Source organism: Accipiter gentilis, chromosome 29 (genome assembly GCF_929443795.1).
Source record: "Accipiter gentilis chromosome 29, bAccGen1.1, whole genome shotgun sequence".
Classification (NCBI taxonomy): Eukaryota; Metazoa; Chordata; class Aves; order Accipitriformes; family Accipitridae; genus Astur; species Astur gentilis.
This window is the reverse complement of record NC_064908.1, coordinates 10,658,673-10,678,015: the sequence shown is the minus strand read 5'-3', so window position 1 is coordinate 10,678,015 and position 19,343 is coordinate 10,658,673. Positions and strand designations below refer to the sequence as shown.

General features: G+C 52.0%; 1 protein-coding gene across 4 annotated transcripts in view; it reads right to left on the bottom strand.

Moving 5' to 3' along the window:
• Positions 1 to 12,953, bottom strand: part of EHMT1 (euchromatic histone lysine methyltransferase 1) — a 124,187-nt gene extending 111,234 nt beyond the window's left edge. The window contains exon 1 of one of the 4 annotated variants that reach the window (XM_049832217.1): positions 12,902 to 12,953. In XM_049832217.1, the coding sequence (XP_049688174.1) occupies positions 12,902 to 12,922 (21 nt within the window). In that variant the 5' untranslated portion in view covers positions 12,923 to 12,953. Of the gene's footprint in view, positions 1 to 7,317; positions 7,342 to 10,776; positions 10,801 to 12,675; positions 12,700 to 12,901 lie in introns of those variants that run through there. The other 3 variants (XM_049832227.1, XM_049832222.1, XM_049832228.1) reach the window with 3 other exon arrangements.
• Positions 12,954 to 19,343: the final 6,390 nt, after the last annotated feature.

The following is a 19,343-nucleotide window of genomic DNA, read 5'->3' as shown; positions in this document are numbered from 1 at the left end:
TGTCTAACAGTCCCCGGACAACAATGCTGAAAGAGGAATCTGTTGAGACACACGTGGCTGGAAACCCACGTACCCAAAGAACAGGTAATGTCTTCTGGCATAGGCAGGAAACCCTTTCCTCCTGCCTTTATTCCTCTGGTGATGTAACACACAGGGATACCCACAGTTAACAGAAACCGTAGCCTGCATTGGCCAAACCTTCACAAAGCTCTGATAATGCAGTTAAAAAACAATACCGGTTGATTTTCCTTCCATGCAATTTAACTTCAAGTATTCAATATAACACACTTCTTCCCACTCTTCTGCCCAGAGCCAAACAAAGTGGATCTGCTGGAGAGTGAGGTTTAAGTAGGATTTAAGATATGGCTTGAACTTCTGATGGCAGTCCATGAAGCAGTGGATCCTACCCAGGCTGAGCAAGAGACTGTAACCACATGGTTTTGTCATGCACAGAATAAAGGAAAGCATTGTGAATTCATGCCAAAATATTAAGGGCTTTTTCTCATTCAAAAAAATGAAACAGCTGAATCAACCAGCAGAGCAGAGCTTTTCCCAGTGCTTTTGCAAGGTCAGATGCAGCCGTAGCCAGACTGTGGCTGGGAGGAACCTGCACTGGCAACAGGCACTCCTGGGCTGCATGGCTGTGACACAGCCTGTGGCAGAGGACGCTGATGGGGGGCTCCAGCCCTTTTAGTCCCCTCCCTGCTTTCCTCCGCTTACCTGCACTGTGAAACTTGGCCTGAACTTCCAGCTGCAACAGCTATGCTCTTGCAAAAACATGTAAAAAAAACCCAGATTAAAAAAAAAAAAAGTCACTAAAGTGACACTTTTCTACCCAACTTTTTGCTTTAGAAAAGTCGGTGACAGATTGTCAAAGTGGATTTGTTTATTAAAAGTGGATTTTTCCTAGCAAGGAGCACAAAATGACCGTACAATAAATGCCATCATTCCATAGGTTTGTTAATAATTGCATAGGCTGGAACAGGATATGTTAGCCTAATTTAAGAATGGAATAAGAGAACATGTGAAAGATTACAGACCATATTTTCAAGGTAATGTCCAATGCTGCTATCAGAAGTCCAAAGAAGAGTGCTGGACATTTGGAGTCATACTGGCTTTGATCACAAATAGTTCGTGTGTTACAAAGTGCTTCTAGAAGAAGTTTTCCACTTCTCTTAATCAGGCCCACCCATGATCTCAAGGAATGAAGCCAGAAACCAGAGCACATAAACCATTCTGTATTTCTACAACACTTCCAGTTAAAGGCTTCTAACACCAAGACAAGCTTATAACTTTGTAAAAATACTACCTCTGTTTTACAGACGGGAAAAGCATCACAGGTAGCAAAACATCAAACAACCTGTCCCAGGGACAAAGCCTGGATTGCAGCACAGGCTGCAGAACCCAGCCACAGTGTTCAACCAGGACAATTCAAGAGCCTGTGCTCATCCCCAGGGAAACTGCCAGCACAAAAGGGACTGAGGGATGTGTTAGGATGAAGAGGCCACCTCGCAGACCTCACAAGAAAGGAACCCATACAGATCCAAACACCTAATCTCAGCAGAGTCGAGGGACTTCCAAACACACAGATCCCAAACTGATCTGCAATAGCAAATTCAGAGATGACAGCGCACACTTTCCCCCGCAGATACGCTTGTCACCAGCAGCAGAGGGCTGCACCTTTAAGGCATGCAGGCTGCTGACAGCAAGGACCCTGCATTTGCCATAAACAAAGCACCACAATGGCGATGCCAGGGCAATTAGCAGAATCTCAATTCATTGGCATTTAACAAGACTACGAAGTCAGTCGTCTTGGGCACGGTGGCCTTTCAGCAGGGACAAATTCTACATCTCATAATCAGACTCCATCAACCAGTCTTGCTTAGACAGTTCTTTAACTTCTTTTGTTTAAATTGCTGATTGCCCCATTGCTTGGGTACACTGCAAGCAGCCTGCTTTCACTGAAGCTAATGGCAAATCCCTCCCCGATTTCTGTGTTTTTGGATCAGGTCCCAAGACTCTTTTTAATGTAATACTCTACTTTAGTCTATGTAATCTTCTGTCTCATGGAGGGTCAATGCTGCAAACTCTCCTTGCACTTAAGTCCTATTATCTGTCTGCACTAATTCTGCATACAGGGCATTTACAGGTCCTTAGCTCTCTGCTCATATAGCTCCACATTCACCAGCCCCAGTCAACCATGAAGCCAGGCATCTGCTAAGTAAGAGGGGAAAAAAGAAAACAAAACCCAGAGATTTACCTTACTTCAGTATTCAACCACACAGTCAGTTTTTCCAATACTCTCATTTTGCACATGGTACCACACATTCTTCAGAAACTCTGGGAAACAAGCAGGTTATGTTCTGTGGTTGCAAAGCACCATCTATACTTACAGGGCAATAAAAATTAGCTTAATTAATAATACATCTGCAAGAAAATGTTAATGAGCACCCAGCAAGGAAAAGGACTGTTGTCTTATCTCCTTCTGCGGACTCCTTGCTTTGGCAGCATCAGCAACTGCATCAGCATTACCATCCCAGTGCAAGCTAAGATACCTGACTCATCAGGGAACACATGCAGGGACGAGGGGGCCACATGTCACCATTTACATTTCTCTTTGAAAGCAGACACTGTTGCATCAGGAGCAGCTCTTAGCAGCTCCACACCAACTTCCACTTGTGGAGTTCTTGTCACTTAAAGGAGAATTTAGAATATCCCTGGGCATCCAATGTATAAATACACATAGACAATGGGGCCTCCTGCAGTCAGCTCTTTGGCCACGTCTGCAAAATATACAGCTCTGCTGACAGAGCCTGCATTGGCTTCAAGCTGCTGACACAACTGTGCTGCTGGATCACAAGCACGTTGGGGGAGAACTGTATCAAACCTCCCCACTCCTGGGAGCTCACCGAGAATATCCGAGCCGTTTCCTTGGGGCCTGCCTGCCCTCGTCAAGCAAAGAGGCATGGCAGGCTCAAACCAGTGTGCTTCCAGATGTCTCAGCGAGGTGCATTTCAAGGCAGGTAACGGAAATCCCCTCTCCCAGCTGTTTTTTCTCCATGCTGCCTCCCCATTGCAGGAGGCTGTTTTGGCAGGAGCCAGCACCCCACGAGTAAGAGCCCGGGGCTCGCAGCTGCCAACGCAGCTCTGACACTGGAGCGCATCCACACTGGCACTCGGCCGCAGCACGTGTTCGTCAAGGGCTCGTGCCGCATGGGGAGGTGGTTTCCTGCAGCCAATGGAGGAGCTGCCGTTTCTGCCTTTCATCAGAAGCGTGGCTGGAAACAAAGGCCCAGTGAAGAAAGGCAAGTTGGCTGGTAAAACTTCCTAGCACTAGGCAAGCCTCAGACCTGAGAAATCGCCCTCGTTCCTCATCACCTCCTGACCTTCTCCTTCGCAGCCAGGCTGCCTCTGGGATCACACCAGGAGCTGTATTTAAGCCCAAATGCTGGCTGGAGGCGAGGAGGATCTTTGTGTCATATGTCATTGCTGACAGCAGCCTCAAGCCACGACACCAGGACAAACAGCAGCAACAGGAATGTAACATGCATCTTGTAATTGCATAAAGCACCAGCATTTGCATCCGCAGCAGTAGGTAAAATTTTAGTCACACAGGGGCAGAAGATAAATTATGTCTATAAAACAGCCTCAATGAGGATAGTCTAGAGATGTGGATCTGAGAAGACATCAAACCAATCAGTTTTTAATAAAAGCCATAAATGATTAAGACCAATGTGTCATCAACATAGAGCTGCATGAGAAAAGGTGCTAAACTCTTGGAAACCCAAGAACGTAACCGTATCACCAGAGCAAAGGGTAATTTCAGTAGGGAAGGAGACTATAAAACTCACAGACAAAGAAATCCCAAAAATGTGGGACTTAGGCTCGGAGTACACTCTGTGTGACAGACACCTGGTCTAAATCTTAAAAGAAGATGGGAAATACAACTTGCAGAGACTGGAAAACAAAGTGGAAATAACCAAGACAGAATATGATCCCCCCTCGCTGGCCTTTTCAAACGATGCAAGCTGGAGGCTGTGCTAACCTCTCCCCACTGTAAATTGTCAAAAGTCAAAGCAGACGAATCTTCAGCAAATGTGCTCAGTAGCAGTTTGTTTGCTCACTGGTGGCGTCCCCCTGGTACAGGGGGATGTTGATTAAAAGACAGCATGGCTCTTCACCTCCCCTCTCCACACATGCTCTGAAAGCTACAGGATCTGGCACTACAGCAAGAGTAAATATTACATCTCATCCGAAGGCCATCTTTAAAGGAACATTCATTGTTTTTCCTCAAAGCGTGGCAAAAAAAGATTAAATATTCCAGATGTCATCTCCAGGTCCTATAGGACATCTGCTTATAAACAATCATCTTTGCATATTAAGAAGGCATTAAAGCACCAAGTTGAAACAATGCATCCTAGCAGTACTAAAAAATGTTCTTCCTGATCCAAAGAACAAAAGGATTTCTAATGTATGGAATTCACAGCTCCTTAACATTTAAAACATACGAGTTGACGAAAGCTATTACAAACAAGTTTGCTATTACAAACAAGTTTGCAATTAAAAACACCTAATGTCTCGATTACCAGTTCAGCAGTGGTGCTTTTTGCAAAGCCTTCTGGGTGTTGATTTAATCTATCAAATATTAATAATGCTCCTCAATTAATAAAATATTTAGACTCATGCTTTATGTTCTCATAATCTTAACGTTTATGTTCAAACTTGCAGGCCAACAGGATACTAGATGGAATCATATAAACCAGCTTGCAGCCTGATTATTAATCTCCCAAATACATACTCTCTTCTTTACACTGATAAAACCACATCTGATGGGGTGTATAATTTGCTACCTACCCTCTTGGACATAAGAAATGCATCAAAAAACCTAAGTTAATTTCTCAGGTCCCAAAAATGTAAGTGACTTAAACCCCCATCTCCCATTTAGTGCAGGTCCTGATGACCTCCAAGCTGGAGGCACTGCTTCTCCAGCCCCCAAATCCTCCCCTCCACCCTGCACTAGCACAGATATGGCTGGCGATTCGCAGGGCATGTGGAGCCAACACGAGCTGCACAGCACTGCCAGCCTCCAGCGCCTTCCAGCAAGTCCCTTCCACATGCCTAAAGCAAAACTCACAGGGAATGAACTTCAGTCAAGGGCAGCATAAAAACATGCCTTAGGTAACACCCCAGGAACTGAGATAATCAAGAGAGGATAAATTAAAACTACAGGGAAGAAATAGTAAAAAATATATATGGCTTTGCTGCCCAGCTGCTCGCACCTGGGCTGAGCTAATGCAGCATCAAAAACTGTAGTCAGTTTGGAGCAGGGCACAGCTTTGAAGTCAAAGGCCTTTGGGCATTTGAATTCACTAGACACCAATGAACGTCACGTTTCAATAACTACCTCCTGATATTGCAACAGGCGTACTTTCAATTCCCAAATCAACAGCTGGATGAAGCATGTAATTTTGAAACCCATTAATCCTTTCTAAGTCTTCTACCATGTGCATGTTTAATTTCCCACTTCTTGAAACAATGTTATGATTTTTGAGAGAATCTGACTATAGCTTCTGAATGCTCTGGGTCAGCAGTATGAAACCACCCCAGTTACCACTGAAGTTGGATAAAACATTTGGGTAATTTGCCTTCTGGCTTTGAGCCTTTGGGAGAAATTACCTGTTAAAACTTCCTCTGAAGCTGCAAGGACTAGAAATGTGTGACTGAAGAAGAAGGTAGATGAGATTCCCCAGAATCCAGGAGCTCATGCTTAAAAAGGAAAAGGGCGGTGGAGGCAGGGCGGAATACATTTCACTGCTGTATTCAAATGCATCAAGAGCTCATGGCCAATAGTCCTGGAGAGACCAGGGTTGCCTTTTGCCAATTAACATGCTAAAATACATCTGTCCACATCTACACTTGAGTTCTAAAATTAATTCAAAATCTGAAGTAGCACTCTGAACAATGCATGGACTTACCCTCTTAACACAACCAAGGCCAAAACACAGCATATTTCAGTTCAGACACCTGGACTGCAATTCTCTTTCCAGAGGTCCCTGTGCTCTCATGCTGTGTTCCCTTTGGCTCTAACAATGGCTCAAGCCATCAGATTCATCCTGGCTGCCCTCCATTCTCAGAAGCAATAAACACCATGTTCCTCTTCTTTTTAGCAATGAGACAAGCACAAGCAGGTATGTTTTTCTGCATCATCACAAGCCTCCTGGACTTGGCTGAAATACTTTGTCCCAAATCACAAGTAACGGGCCTGCTGTGTAGTCTTTGGGCACAACTATTATCTCCACTCACCTCAATTTGCTCAGTTCCCCAGCTCTCTGCTGTTGGTTTTGAATGCTATAGCCACAGCAAGCTCATAACCATCTCCTGGGTCATGTACTGGCCTAGCTGACCCGAGAAGCTATAATCGCTTCGATTATTTTTATCCCTGTTTGCATAATTTTACATTTCCCTGTAGCAAATGGGATAAGTCACTTACCTGGCTTTATTTTGAGTTTATCCATGTCAGCCTGGTTATCTTGCTCCGTATTTACTTCCTCCCCAGCTGCACCACCTGCAAATTTCCTCCCTCTCCTCTGTGCTGTCTCTGCAGGATGATTAGCCGCATGCAAACAGAAGTGGACCTGAATTTTCTGCTCTACCAGTCCACCCCAGTCACCGTCTCCCTGTCCTAAACTGACACTGCTCACCACTGCCTCTGAGAGCTCTCCCTTGAGAAGGAGATATGACACTGAAAAGGATGGATTTAATATTTAATAGCCCACCTCCACCCCCAAGCCAGTCCCTTGTACAGGCAAGCAGCTCAGCCCTACACCTTGCTCAGCAGCTGTCCGCAGTGTATGTCAGGCAGTGTGTTTGAATGGTGACTCCTCCGTGGAGCCAATCTTAAATGTAAACTCGGGCAAAACGAGCTGGTACAGAGGCAGACGGCAAGACAATGGTGGGGATCAGGCTGGGCATTAAGGAAACAGGAATCCTCTTGGAAGAACATTTCCTACTTGAAAAGAGGATACGCTGGATGTCCTTGATACTTTGCCTATGCTAGAAATTTTTAATTAAAAGCAGGAAAGCCTTTCTATTTTAGACGCAGCGATACCAGCATCAACTGCTTTTATAAGTACAGTTTATTCTGGGTTTATATGCATTTCACAGAGCTTGGCAGCCAAGCTAAGCCAGGAGGGCTACAGCTTCCACTCCCTGTCGGATTTACTTTACCACTTCAACAAGTCACCAGCCATCACCAACAGGATGTGCCTGCCCACGCACTGAGGGAGGACAGACTCACACGACTTCTCCCTGATCTACCTGAGACACAGACAGCTAGATGAGCCTTTCAGTGGCGACCTTTGGCTTCCACGATGGTCAAGGAGGGGGAAATCTCCAGCAAAACATGTCTTGGAGCACTCAAACAGACCTGTTGAACCTCTCGCAGTCCTACACAAAACACAACCACCTTTGACCTCCTCCTTTTCTGGGACCCAGTGACCCAAACCACAGGCACCAGCTCTGCTCTGCTCCAAGCACTTTGCTAGGAATGCAGCCTGCTGCCATCCCCTCCACAGCCCCACGTGTGGCGCAGAGAGGCCACGTAGGCGGCATTGCCCCAGCTTCAGGAGGGGATCACAGAAGACAGATCACAAAATGCCAGGGAAGGTGACAAAGAGCAAGGCCCCAGACTAGCATTTCAGATCAGTGGCAACGCAACAGTATCAGTCCCTAATCATTTCGATATCAGCTGCTCTCATGCACATTTGGAAGTGCGATACCCCAGGGTACCGGCACATCACTCTCTGCTAGCGGCAATGAACCGCTAAGGGATGCTAATGCCTTCATCAGCTGGCACAGCTGTTAGCAAGGTGAGTGCCCATCCAGCTCTATCTGCCAGCACAGCTCTAATCAGCTCCCTCCACGGAAGAGCTGTTTGTTTGTTTTTCTTGTTGTTGTTGAGTTTTTTGCTGGTAATTGCATCTCTACCAGGACTTCTGCTGACACAGCTATGGTGGAGGGGAGAGCAATTTCTTCGCATTCATGGGCAGATAACTAAGTCGGGAAAACTTCTCAAATGTAGACCAACCCTCTGCTTTGGAAAGCAAAATATAAGCTACCTTGGTCTAAAAACACCTCTAAACTAATACAGCTACATCCACAGCAAGGACTTTTATTAGTATGACTATTTCAGCAAGGAAAAATGAAAAAATCATCCTCTCCAGCCAGCATAATTATATTGGAAGAGCTTTTTTTATTAAAGTGTAAACCAGGCCTTTGATTCTGCCTTGACTGACAAAACGTTCTTCAGATGCTTTCTTCAGTCACGTTGGCTCAGCCATGTTAGCTTAATGCAACTGAAGGGCACTTTTAAGGCTTTCTTAAAACTTCAGAAGTCATATTTGCCCATTCTATTATTATTTAAAGTTTCTCCACATGGAAGAAAAAGATGAGCTCCCAAAGGGCCTTTGCTAGCCCACAGCTTGCTCCACATCTGAGAATTCATGTTGGGAAAGTAGATGTTAGCATCCATTCGACACAGGGTAAAATTTCATCATGGAGAGGGCAGCATGTAATTTTAACATGTTAACGAAGTGACCCTTGTGCGAAAGCCCCTAACTGATAAAGTTATAAACTCTCCTCACGACGTGTTCAGTATCAGAGAGGGGAAAAAAACTTCTTTCTTCATACAAAGACACAGCTAAGATGTTGCAAACCATATTAACCCTGGTACCCCAGAAGAAACGTAACAAAAGTGGAAACACACATATTTTGTCCGTGTTCACAGTCTCATGTCAATGTAGTATCAACATCCCTCACTGCGCTAAGGAGACTGAGGAAAACAGCTGTCCTGCAGCCATCGAAACATGCAGGCTTCCAGACAGCTCACAAAGGAGAAAAGATGATGGGGTTTAAAATGCACCAAGTTTTCCTGATGTAGCTTACTGAAACAGACTCCACATTAAAAGCAACAGCCCTGGGAAAGCAAAGCCCTCTCCTCAATTGCGATACCAGCTGGCAGGAGTAAATGAGAGAGGAGGAAGGGCAGGGCAGGGCAGGCCTGAAAGAATCACTGGATTTCGCATCACCTGCAAAACAGAAAGTGGGAAACTGAAGAAATCATCTACGTGCTCACTGCTCAAAGGCACTGCTCATTAGGTCCTGGCTTTTCCTATTATCACTCCTGCACTCGGTGGCCTATTACAGCAACCTCCTTCCATCCAGGGACCCGTGAATAGGAAACGCTTTGACATGAGTGAATGTTGCCCCTTAATCCAGTAGGGAGTTCATTGAACAGGCGGAGGGCTGCCTACAGAGCTCCCGGCACCAGCTGGCTGAGGGGATGAGAGCAAGGATCAAAGCCAGGGCAAAGCCATAGCACCGCAAGTCTGATTTGCGAAACTGCTCAGCCTGTTGAGTCCTCGCCTTTAAAACGTGGGGAGCTGCTGGGTGCTGAACTTGTCGGAGATCCGGCCTCAGCTGAAGGTGCTGAGCAGTGGGGAAATCTGTCCTCTATGTGGCTTGCATGCTGTCTCTTCACTTTAAAGATCAAAGCTGCATCTCCAGAAAAAAAGGTGTTACAGATCAGAACAGATAGGAGGAAAAAAAAATGATGAAAAATGCAGTGTGGCTTCTGAAGAGAACCACTTCATTCAAAGCCACACACACACCTTACTTTCTGCTTAGCATGCAGGCACCAGCCTTCCTGAGGTTAGCACGAGCCTGAGGAAAAACATCGTGGCTTGAAACCTCCCTTTTCAAGCTCACACCAAACGATCATTTTAGGAAACACACAAACACAAGGTCAGCTGATGCTCTGTGCTAAACTGATGCAAACTGGAGTAGCAGCATCAAATTCAATGAATCTGCACTACCATAAAACTGGCTGAGCAAGACAAACTCAATTCCTTAAACTTTACTCTTTAGTGCTGTATTCACAGTAGGTCTAAAATATGTAAAAGCCCCAAACCAGACTGGATATAAGACACCTGCTAAAAAGCACCAACAGCAAAACCAGGCTTCTCTGCAGCAATATGTTTATTGCACCTAATGACTGCAGCACAGCTACCTACCTGGCAGCTCAACAGTTTCCTGAAGCACAGAGATTACTTGGGGCAGCCTCCGAGTAAGGCATCCAGAAGAGAATAACCACCAAAGTTTACAACTCAGAACTTATGAAGAACTTGGTGCTCAGATTGATTCACCCATCAACACTAAGATCTGGCAAGAAGCTATTCTATACTGGAAGCTTTTGTCTTGAGTTAGCTGACTGCCAACAACTTTGTCTGCAGCACTCTTCCAACCGGCCCACTCTCATCCAGCTCTTTGCTCAGAGCAAATATCTCCTCCCAGGAACACACCTCTGCACCTCTCTTGACCAAGTGAAATAATCCCTCTTTTCTGCTCCATCTGGCACGTGGCAGAACACCACGGCTGTGGGATGTTGGTCCTTGCTCTCCCCTGCCAGCACCGGGGAAACAAAGAACATCTCCTCCGGTCTCTAAATTCCAGCCTGATTTATACCAACTTCCTCCCCGCTGGCCTCAGAGGGGTATAAGCAAAGGCAGATCTAGCCTCAGATTTAACTGAGTTTATGGGGGAGGGGAAGAATTAAACTCCAAATGAGTCACCATTCCCTCCACGGCAACATCTGTGGATATTAAGCCTGATTCTAAGAGCAATGTTTCTTAGAGCTCTGCATACAGAGCAGACCCACCCAGGACTCCTGGGAGATGCTTCCCAAAATAAAAGGTGCACATCTGTAGTGTTACAACTAACCTGTGCATTAAGAGTTGACGGGTTATGAGCTAACTCCTGCCCCGGTTACAGCCATGCCATTCTTCTGAAAGCAATCACACCGAGGTAGCTGAAGGCAAAACCGGACCACGGAGTCACAAAAGCACCTGAGGGCGGATTCCTGTATCACACGGCAAGATAAACACCTGATCCTCTTCAAAAGCACAAAGGAAGGGCAGCAGGATCAGGCCTTGAGATGCAGTTCTGATGGAAGTGTAAGGAAAGCCTTGGACAAAACTCCCACCAAAGATGACAGGAATCTTGTCTGAGTGATAAATTCAAGTTGTCTTTGCAGCACTTTGCAAAGAACTGCTGTTGCCACTTGCGTGGCCGTGCTACAGACTTCATCCCGCACCGGGCAGAAGTTACCTGCTGCAGCACAACCCTCTGAACACAGCATTTCAGGGAGAAAGCTGGGAAAGCCTGCAGCACTGTCTGTCACACCTGAACGGTAAGGTGTAAGCCAGCTGTCGGGAGATGCTGATCGGTAAGTAACTACATCCGGCTACACTTAGGGAGCATCCACTCATCTCCAGCTCTTATGAAGTTTGTACATGAACACGCACCTCTATTATTATCTCGTTGCTCTCTTTGTGCATGTGAAGGCTCAGCAGCCAGCACGCTGCAATCTAGTGTTCACCTGAGGGCAAACAGACTTATAAAGAGAGTTTATGTTCTCTCACAAAAGCGAGGGAAAAGCTTCAGTCTGGCGTAAAGCAACACAGCAAGCGCAGCCAACGTTTCAGCTCTCTGTGCCACTCGCGTAATTTTATGGGGTAGTCGAGCTGCGTGCTGCGCTCTTTGGGGACGCTTACAGATCTGGCTAATCACGGCTAACTGTCATTACACGGCAAACTTCGTTTCCTGTGGGGATTTTTGGATGCGATTCCGGTATCTCCTCGAGCCTCGCGCTCCGGCCGTTTCCTAGCCCCGCACCGGTAACGGCGGTCACAGCTCTGCGGAGGCCGGCACCGCGGCAGCCCGGGCTGGCCGGCCGCCGAACCGCAGGGAGGCCGCTGCGCCCCCCGGGCACGCCGCGGCCCTGCCTTCCCCTCTCGCCCTCCGACAGCCGGCGGAGGGAGGCTTTTTCCGCCCGGCTGACGGCCAGGGGCGGCTTCTGGGCGGCTGCTGGGCCTGCTCCGGCGCGCCGCCCCGAGGGAGAGAGCCGGCCCGGGCTCCGCAACGGGGAGCTGAGCTGCCCGCCGCGCCGGGCCGGGCCGCTCGGCCTCTGAGGAAACTCGGGAGTTTTCTGAGGCAAAACTCCGGATCCTCCTCTTCGGAGGCGGCTTCGCCGCCTCCCCGCAGCCCTCCCGGGCCCCGGTTCCTAGAAAGCCGGAGGCCGCGGCCGCCCCCCGGGAGGCGGCCGGAGGCACTACAGCCCGCCTGACGGCGCGCCTCCCCTTCCCGCCCGGCGCGGGAGGGGGGCGGGGGGGGGGGGTCTCCGGCCGCCCCTCACGGCGGGCGGCGGGGCCGGGCCGGCAGGCTCCTCCCGCCGCGCGCGCGGGGCCGGGCTGCCGGGGGCGGGCCGGGGGCCGGGGGCCGGGCCGGGGCCGGGGCCGCCCCGCCGCTGCGCGGGCCCGGGGCCCTGCATGCCTCATGCCTGCCCCCGCGCGGGCGCCCGCGCGCCCGCCGCCCGGGACCCTGCATGGCTCATAGCGGCGGCCCGGCCGCCGCCGCGCCCCGCCGGCCCTGGACTCTGGATGGAGCCGCGCCAGCGCCGCCCGGCGCCGCCGCCGCATGGGGCGGCCCCGGAACATGGATGGCGCCCTCGCCGCTCCAACTCCCCCCCCCCCTTCCCCCTCCGCCCCCGCCTCCGCCAGACGCACTCGCTCCCATTGGGGGGGAACCCCGGAACCTGTATGGCCCATACCACTGACTCACCGCGGAGGGGTGTTACTTATACAGAGTCCCGGGCCCCCCTACACACAATGGCAGCAGCTCCCACATTCTTCCCCTCAGAGGAGTTGGACTGAACCATGGGGCGGCGGGGGCACGGCCCCCCTCCCGGCCTCCGACAGAACCCGCCTGGCCCTGGGCGATACCACTCCACGCTCCCCCATCTTCCTTCCCCCCGCCCGGGTAGATGGACGCCGCCGCTCTCACTCACCTCGGCATCCACTGTGGCCATGGCCGGAGCCCCGGAGCGTAGCCCCGCCCCCTCGGCGGCTCCTCACGCCTTGGCCCCGCCCCTTTCCCCTCATTCTTCTCAATGGAGACGCTCCGCCGGCCAGCGCGCATGCGCGCGGCAGCATGGCGGCCCCCGCGGGGCTCCTCTGGCCGTGCGGCGTCATGGCGGCGCCCGTCAGGCGGCTGCCGTACGGCTGGAGCGGGGCTGGGGGTGGGCTGAGGATGGGGTGAGACGGGGACAGGGCAGCCATGGGGACAGGGCCCCTCGCTCCCCACGCACGGCCTCGCCGGCCCCCCAAACCACGGACTCTTCACTCTTGGCACCGAGAGCCCCCGAGACGGCGGGTTTGGCCCCTCGCACCGCGGGTTTTGTCCCCCACCCGCGGCCGCAGCTCGCCACCCCCCCCTGCCCCCCCCGGTCCGGCGCTGCTGGGGGGCAAGAGCACCCGCCGTTCCTAACGGAGAGATGACGAGTTGCCCGAAGTGTCAGGAGAACCCCACCGTGACAGCGCCCAGCGGCAGCGCTTGCCCCAAATCCGACACAAACGCCGTGCAGGAAGATCCCAGAAAGAGTCGGAGTCCCTCCATCCTCCTGCCAAAAAACTACCCTCTGAAAAGCACCTCCTGGTGGAACTTCTCCCACTTTTGTGTTATTTTGATGCGTGCAAGCTCTCGGGAGTCCGTCTTAGCTAAAGACGGGGATGGTCGTGCCAGGGAGGAGGAAGCAGCTCTCCCCAGTCCTGCCCCAGAGGGTCCCGGGGGAGGGGGGGGGGGGTGTAGGGGGCTGGTGTCATTTCCAGCCACTTCACTCCCTTTCCCACATCCCTAGCACCCACAATAGCTGCTTTCACCTTCCCAAATCCCACGGGGCTCCTCCTAATGCTCAGGCCTGTAAATCCATGATTCCAAAACAATTAGCTCTTTTACAGCTCTTCGGTAAAGCAGAAGATACCGCAAGGGGGGAGATAAGCGCCTCCAAGGGTTCCTTAGCCCCACAGCTACTTCGGCTGCCACCCAGGGAAATCACACCGGCACAGGGGAGACGCAGGAACAGGCACACGTCGCTGTACCTGCCTCCCCGGGCAGGGGAGCGCTTGTTTCTTGGAGGGAAAGGGGAGCTTTCGAGCGCCCTGACGTCAATTTACACATGTATTGTCAGGAGGAACGACGCTCCCTCCCTTGGCCTGCAGCCCCACGCCAACACGGCAGGCAGACGGCTGCGAGGTTTCATTTGCTTTGTGGAGAGACTCTCGCCCTCCAGCACCCCAAGTCGTGCGGGCAGCGGCCGTGAGGGGCCCCAGCCACCATCTGCTTCTGGAGACTTTCTCCAGAAACCCTGGCCCGCTGCCGGCATCACATCTGGGGTTACCACCGCTCTCGTCCTGACACCTTTGCTGCACAGGTGCTGCTCCGTTAGGGAGGCCATCGCTGCGTCAAAAGGTGCACTTATTGAAACCAGGAGGATGTGGGATGGCAGAGCGCGCCCGTGCCCGCACGAACCCACATAACTCAGGATTTGGCCCCAGTTCTGACAACAAAGCGACCTCGGCGCTGCCAGACCCGCACCGGGGAGCCCAGCACGGGCCACGTGCTGCCCTAACTCCTCCGTCCAGCCCCGGCCCTCGGCCGCCCCAGCCCGGGCCCGATCCGCGCTCCTGCTCCCGCAGAGCCTCCTCCGCAGCAAACCACCAGTCTCGGGGTGTGGAGGAGGGGTTGGGGGGGGGGGGGCGTGAAGACCCCTCAGTGCCTCAGGCGAGGCCCCAAAACGCGGCGAGAGGCCAAAGCCGGCGGCTCCGCTCCCCCGGGGCGCGGCGGGACACACCGGGGCCGGCCCGCGGCCCGCCGGCAGCCGGGCGCTGCCGCCCTCGGGCGGGGAAGGGCCCGCCGGCCCCCGCGGCCTCCCGGCGGCCCCAGAGCGCGGCCCGACGGCGGCGGCGGCGGCTGCCCCCGCCCGGCCGCGCCGCGGTCAAAATAAGAGTCCCCGGGCCTGAGGCGGGACCCGCCGCCGCCGGGGGAAGGCCTCTGCCCTGCCCGGCCAGCACCTTGCCCCCCGGCCTGCTCCATCCCATCAGAGCAGCCCCTACCCCAGTTTAGCAGCAGCTAATTAACTAAGCCCCGGGAGAACCCCACTCTGCACTGGCAGCTCCGGCAGGGCCAAGGCAGCATCCCCGCAGAGCCCCCACCGTGGCCCCTCCAGTGCCTGCCGCTGTGTGGGGACGCCCGGGGGTCCCATGGCTCCCTGCCTCAGGCCGGGGAAGGAGCTGAGCCAGCTGAGGATGGTGCTGGCAGCAACGGGTGTCCTTCCCCCTTGGCAACCCCCCAGGACGGAGCGACCCGTTCCCCGCACAAACTAAAATCACCAGCACCTCGAAACGGTGTGTTAGGAAAGCCTCGGCTCCAGCGAGGGCCAGCGTCACCCTGGAACATCACCACCATCCTGCACTGGGGATGCTCAACTTGACGTGGGAGGACGGGAAGGAGGGAATCGCCCGCCTTCATCCCTGCTCCTACAAACCACCACGCGCCCAGGTCCCAGCACCCGCAGGGGCCCTCGCGCCTTCGGGACGGGGCGAGAGGGAGGGTGGTAGGGCAGGACAGCTGATCAGGCCCATGGGTCTGGTGGCACTTCTCCCCTTCCATTTGCTGGGGTTCCATCTTTCCCAGCTGGAGCCAGAGACGCTGCAGCCACTGGGACAAACCTCCCTGGGCCATCAGGAAGGGCAGAGGCTCCGGCAAGAAGCAGGAATAACTGGGAACCCGTAGAGCCCTCGCAGCCCACCTCAAACCCTGCAGCTCCACCAGCGTAGCCTCACGTGCTAATTAACGCGAGAGGGGCGAGGACGAGCTCTGTTTTGCCACGAACTCCCCATTTTCCTGAAGCAGCTGCTGCGAGCCCCAGAGAGGAGCCGCGGAGCCCGGGGCAGGGGCTCAGCCCCAGGCAGCGTGGGGCCAGCAAACAGCTCCGCCATGGCGGCTCCGGCTCCGGCCCTCCAGCCGGGCTGACATCGCCCTCTCCCGCACCGAACAGGGCGAGCAGGGACGGACCTCCACATCCTGGGATTCCTGCCGGCAGGAAGAGAACAACCCCACCGGCCCAGTGCTTCCTCCGGCTGGGAGTCCGAGTCCTTCCAGCTGGACCTTTCTCCATCGTGGGAGCAAGGGACAGTTCAGATCACCCCGCCTGTGTTTTCCCACCCCAACGGTGCCCCCACTACGTTGGAGGAGACGTGGCTTTGCTTTAGCGTGTAAGAGCTAGAAATCGGCTTTTGAGCTTCAGCTGTAGACGCGGATGCCTCCTCTGAAAGCCAGGAGCCACTTCTCGCCGGCTCTGCCAGGCCGTCTCAGCAGGTCTCAGCACACAGACGGCGCTCGTCACACATCTACCCCGAGCAAAAGCACACGTGATCTTAAAAAAGGAGACCTTTATTTACGTTTTTCAGTTCTTTACATTTGGTGGTTTAAAACCCAGGACAAAAATACTCCCCAGAAGCCGTGGTAAACATGTAAAACTGATAGTTTACATTTTAAAACCCAGTAATAAATTGCACAGAAGTCTTAGGTTGTACAGAGCCATCACAAATGTTGTTGTATAAAACCCCAAAATCTGTAAAGAGAACCACAGGAATAAAGAATTACAGCCACGAGTATTGGTACAAGAAAGGGCACAAGTTTTGAGGGCTTTACCCCACCAGCCTCTCTTGGGGAGGAAGGATGGGACATTCCTGTTGCAGATAGTTGGAAATATTTTAAAATACAGCATAAAAACCCAACGGACCCCAGAACACCCTTTATCTCCTCTCTTGCGCTGGCTCAACAGGAAAACTTCCTAGGAGAAAATACGTAACTTTTACAAAACTACTGGAAGTTCAGTGGAAAACTAAAAAAGAATCACCGTCCAACAAAAAGAAGAGCCTTTGCATCCCCCGTCTCCTCTTTCCCCATCTCCTGCAGGCAGTGGGACAACAGGTGCCAAAGCAGAGTTTAGTAGGACACAAACAACACTGAAGAAACCAAAAATACGGAGGTGGCACACGTGGAGAGCGGGACAAGGACAAAGCCATGAAGGACAAAAAAAGAAGCAGCAGGGAAAAAAAATGACGGAAGATCATTTTGGTATTTTCCATTGATTGCTGAGTTTGGAAACAATTAGTTCACAAGCTTCACTCACGCTCCACCACTTCCCCTCACCATTTTAAACAAAACCAAAACCAATTGCGTAAAAAATTTGAGCCAGGAATTTGAATGAATTCCCGTGCACTTAAGTTTTTTACCCAGAGCTGGGTTTGGAAAAATGGGCTTTTTTCCTCTTTATTCCAGAGTCCAGAAAGAGGAGAGAGGGATAACCCGGGGCCTACAGGAGCTCCCTAGGACTTAAGAGGTTGAAGCCAGAGAGGCTGCTGCAGAGAAGAGACAGCAGCGAGGCAGAGGACAGAGGGATTGTCCACTCGCCCTCTCTAGAGGGGACCATACTCAGACCCAAACATTGGTTTTAGCCCCATCGTGCTCATCCAAAGTACTCGTATACCCTGAGGACCTTGCTGCCATAGCACCCTGAGGCTACAACTGTGGGTCGGTTTAAGCAGACCTGGACTAACTCCTCCATCCTGCAGTCCTGGACTGTTTCAAAGGGGTCTGTGAATCATGAACAAGGCTCTTTGTGTCAGGCTTCGATTCCCTGCCGCAGCACTGGGGAACAGGCAAAGCTGAGCAGGAACGTTGAAAACCACAGTGCTTTGCCAGTTATTTCTGCCTGCTTGCACAACAGCGAGGTTGCTCACAGACAAACTTAGGGTGATCCCCTGCTGCATCCTGGCCAGTGCTGCCTTACAGGTCTGAGCGAGGCCTCTCTCTGCAGGACCTGTGCGTGCCCAGCCCTAGCATCCAAAAGAACAAGGACCACCATAAGGTCTAGCTCCAGCTCCTTCCTGCTCCCTCCACAGCAGCCAGTGGAGATGGACACTCCTCACCAGTGGAGTGTGCCCATTTGCTCCTTGCTTTGCAAAGGGGACACCGCGTACAGCAAGAGGTTGAAGGACCAGTCTCTAGCAAATACAATCTGGGAGAGCAAGCTCAGGTGCACTTGCAGAGACACAGGGCACAACACAGGAACTGTGTGAGATACGGCTGGCCTCTCCTCTCCACAGCCTCCACCATGAACAGTGCATTCCCAGCTGTAAAGTTTAAATGAGGACAGACACTGGCTGGGGGTATAGAAGGGCATCCCAGGGGCTCCGGCCACAGTAACCAAAACAGCATTCCAGTTTTCCAGCCAAGGAACATGAGCTGGACAAGTCACCAGCAGCTCAGCTTCAGGGATGGAGAACAAGGAACCAGGTATCCAGTCCCAGCCCAGGCTGCCTCTCCCAGATCCCAGCTGGGTCAGGAGCCTGTAGCCCAACCCAGCACTTCCAAAAGGATTGACAGCTCATAGGAATTTTTCCAGAGGTGTGGAAGGAATTTGGGTTGAGGGCTGAAAGAAGGGATAGGTACTGCCAACAGCAAGGAAGGCCACAGGAGCTACAGGCTGAGCCAGGCAAAGCAGGTTCAACTAACTGGGAGGAGAAGAGCACAGGGGAAAGAGACATACTGTTACGAACAAACAAGCACCTGCTTTTGACCCCCTGCATATCAAGGATACTTTTCATGGCAGGCACAAACCATCAGGCAAAGGAGAGAGTCTTGAATAATAAAAGCTGGACAGAAGCGTAAGGTGAGCAGAGGGTGAAGAAGGATCCTCATGTCTGAGACACAAATCACACCTAAGGCTACTCACAATGACAACATTTAGGCAACACCTACATGCTTCAGACACGGTATCACAAAACTGTGGGCATGGGGAGGAGCCTTCTTCCATTTTTAGTAAGTTTATTCCAAATGGCTCTTTAGGAGAGGGCATGGGCTGGTGGTCTCTAGCCCTTCCAGCCAGACCTGGCTGTTCCATCTCTGTTCTCCTGAAGGGAGATTCCACTCCCCCCTTCCTCCCCACCAGCCCCCCCTCTTCAGTCAGACAGCAGAGAGCACTGCCCAAGAGCCATGGGCCACTTGGACAAACCATGTCTTCAGGACCCAGGGCCGGGAAGCAGCACTGCAGTGGCTGCTCTCTCCAGACCTGAGCCCACATGGTGCCAAACTCCCTCCAACCATCTGGAACTATGAGCCCAGCACCACAGTCAGGCTGCACCATGCTTGTTGCCCCCGAGCTGCCTTGGCAGAAGTCACCATCCTTCCTGGTAAGAGCAAAAAACTTGCTTCATTTTGTAAGAAGTCAGCAAAGTGCATTCCTGGATTTGGCATAAACAGGCACATGGATAAGCATCAGAAATGGATAAAAAAGCACAGCATTTCTCTTAGAATAATTTATTAAATACAGCATTAAAATTTGTATTTCTGAATTCAATCATTAAAAACAAAACTTCATCTCA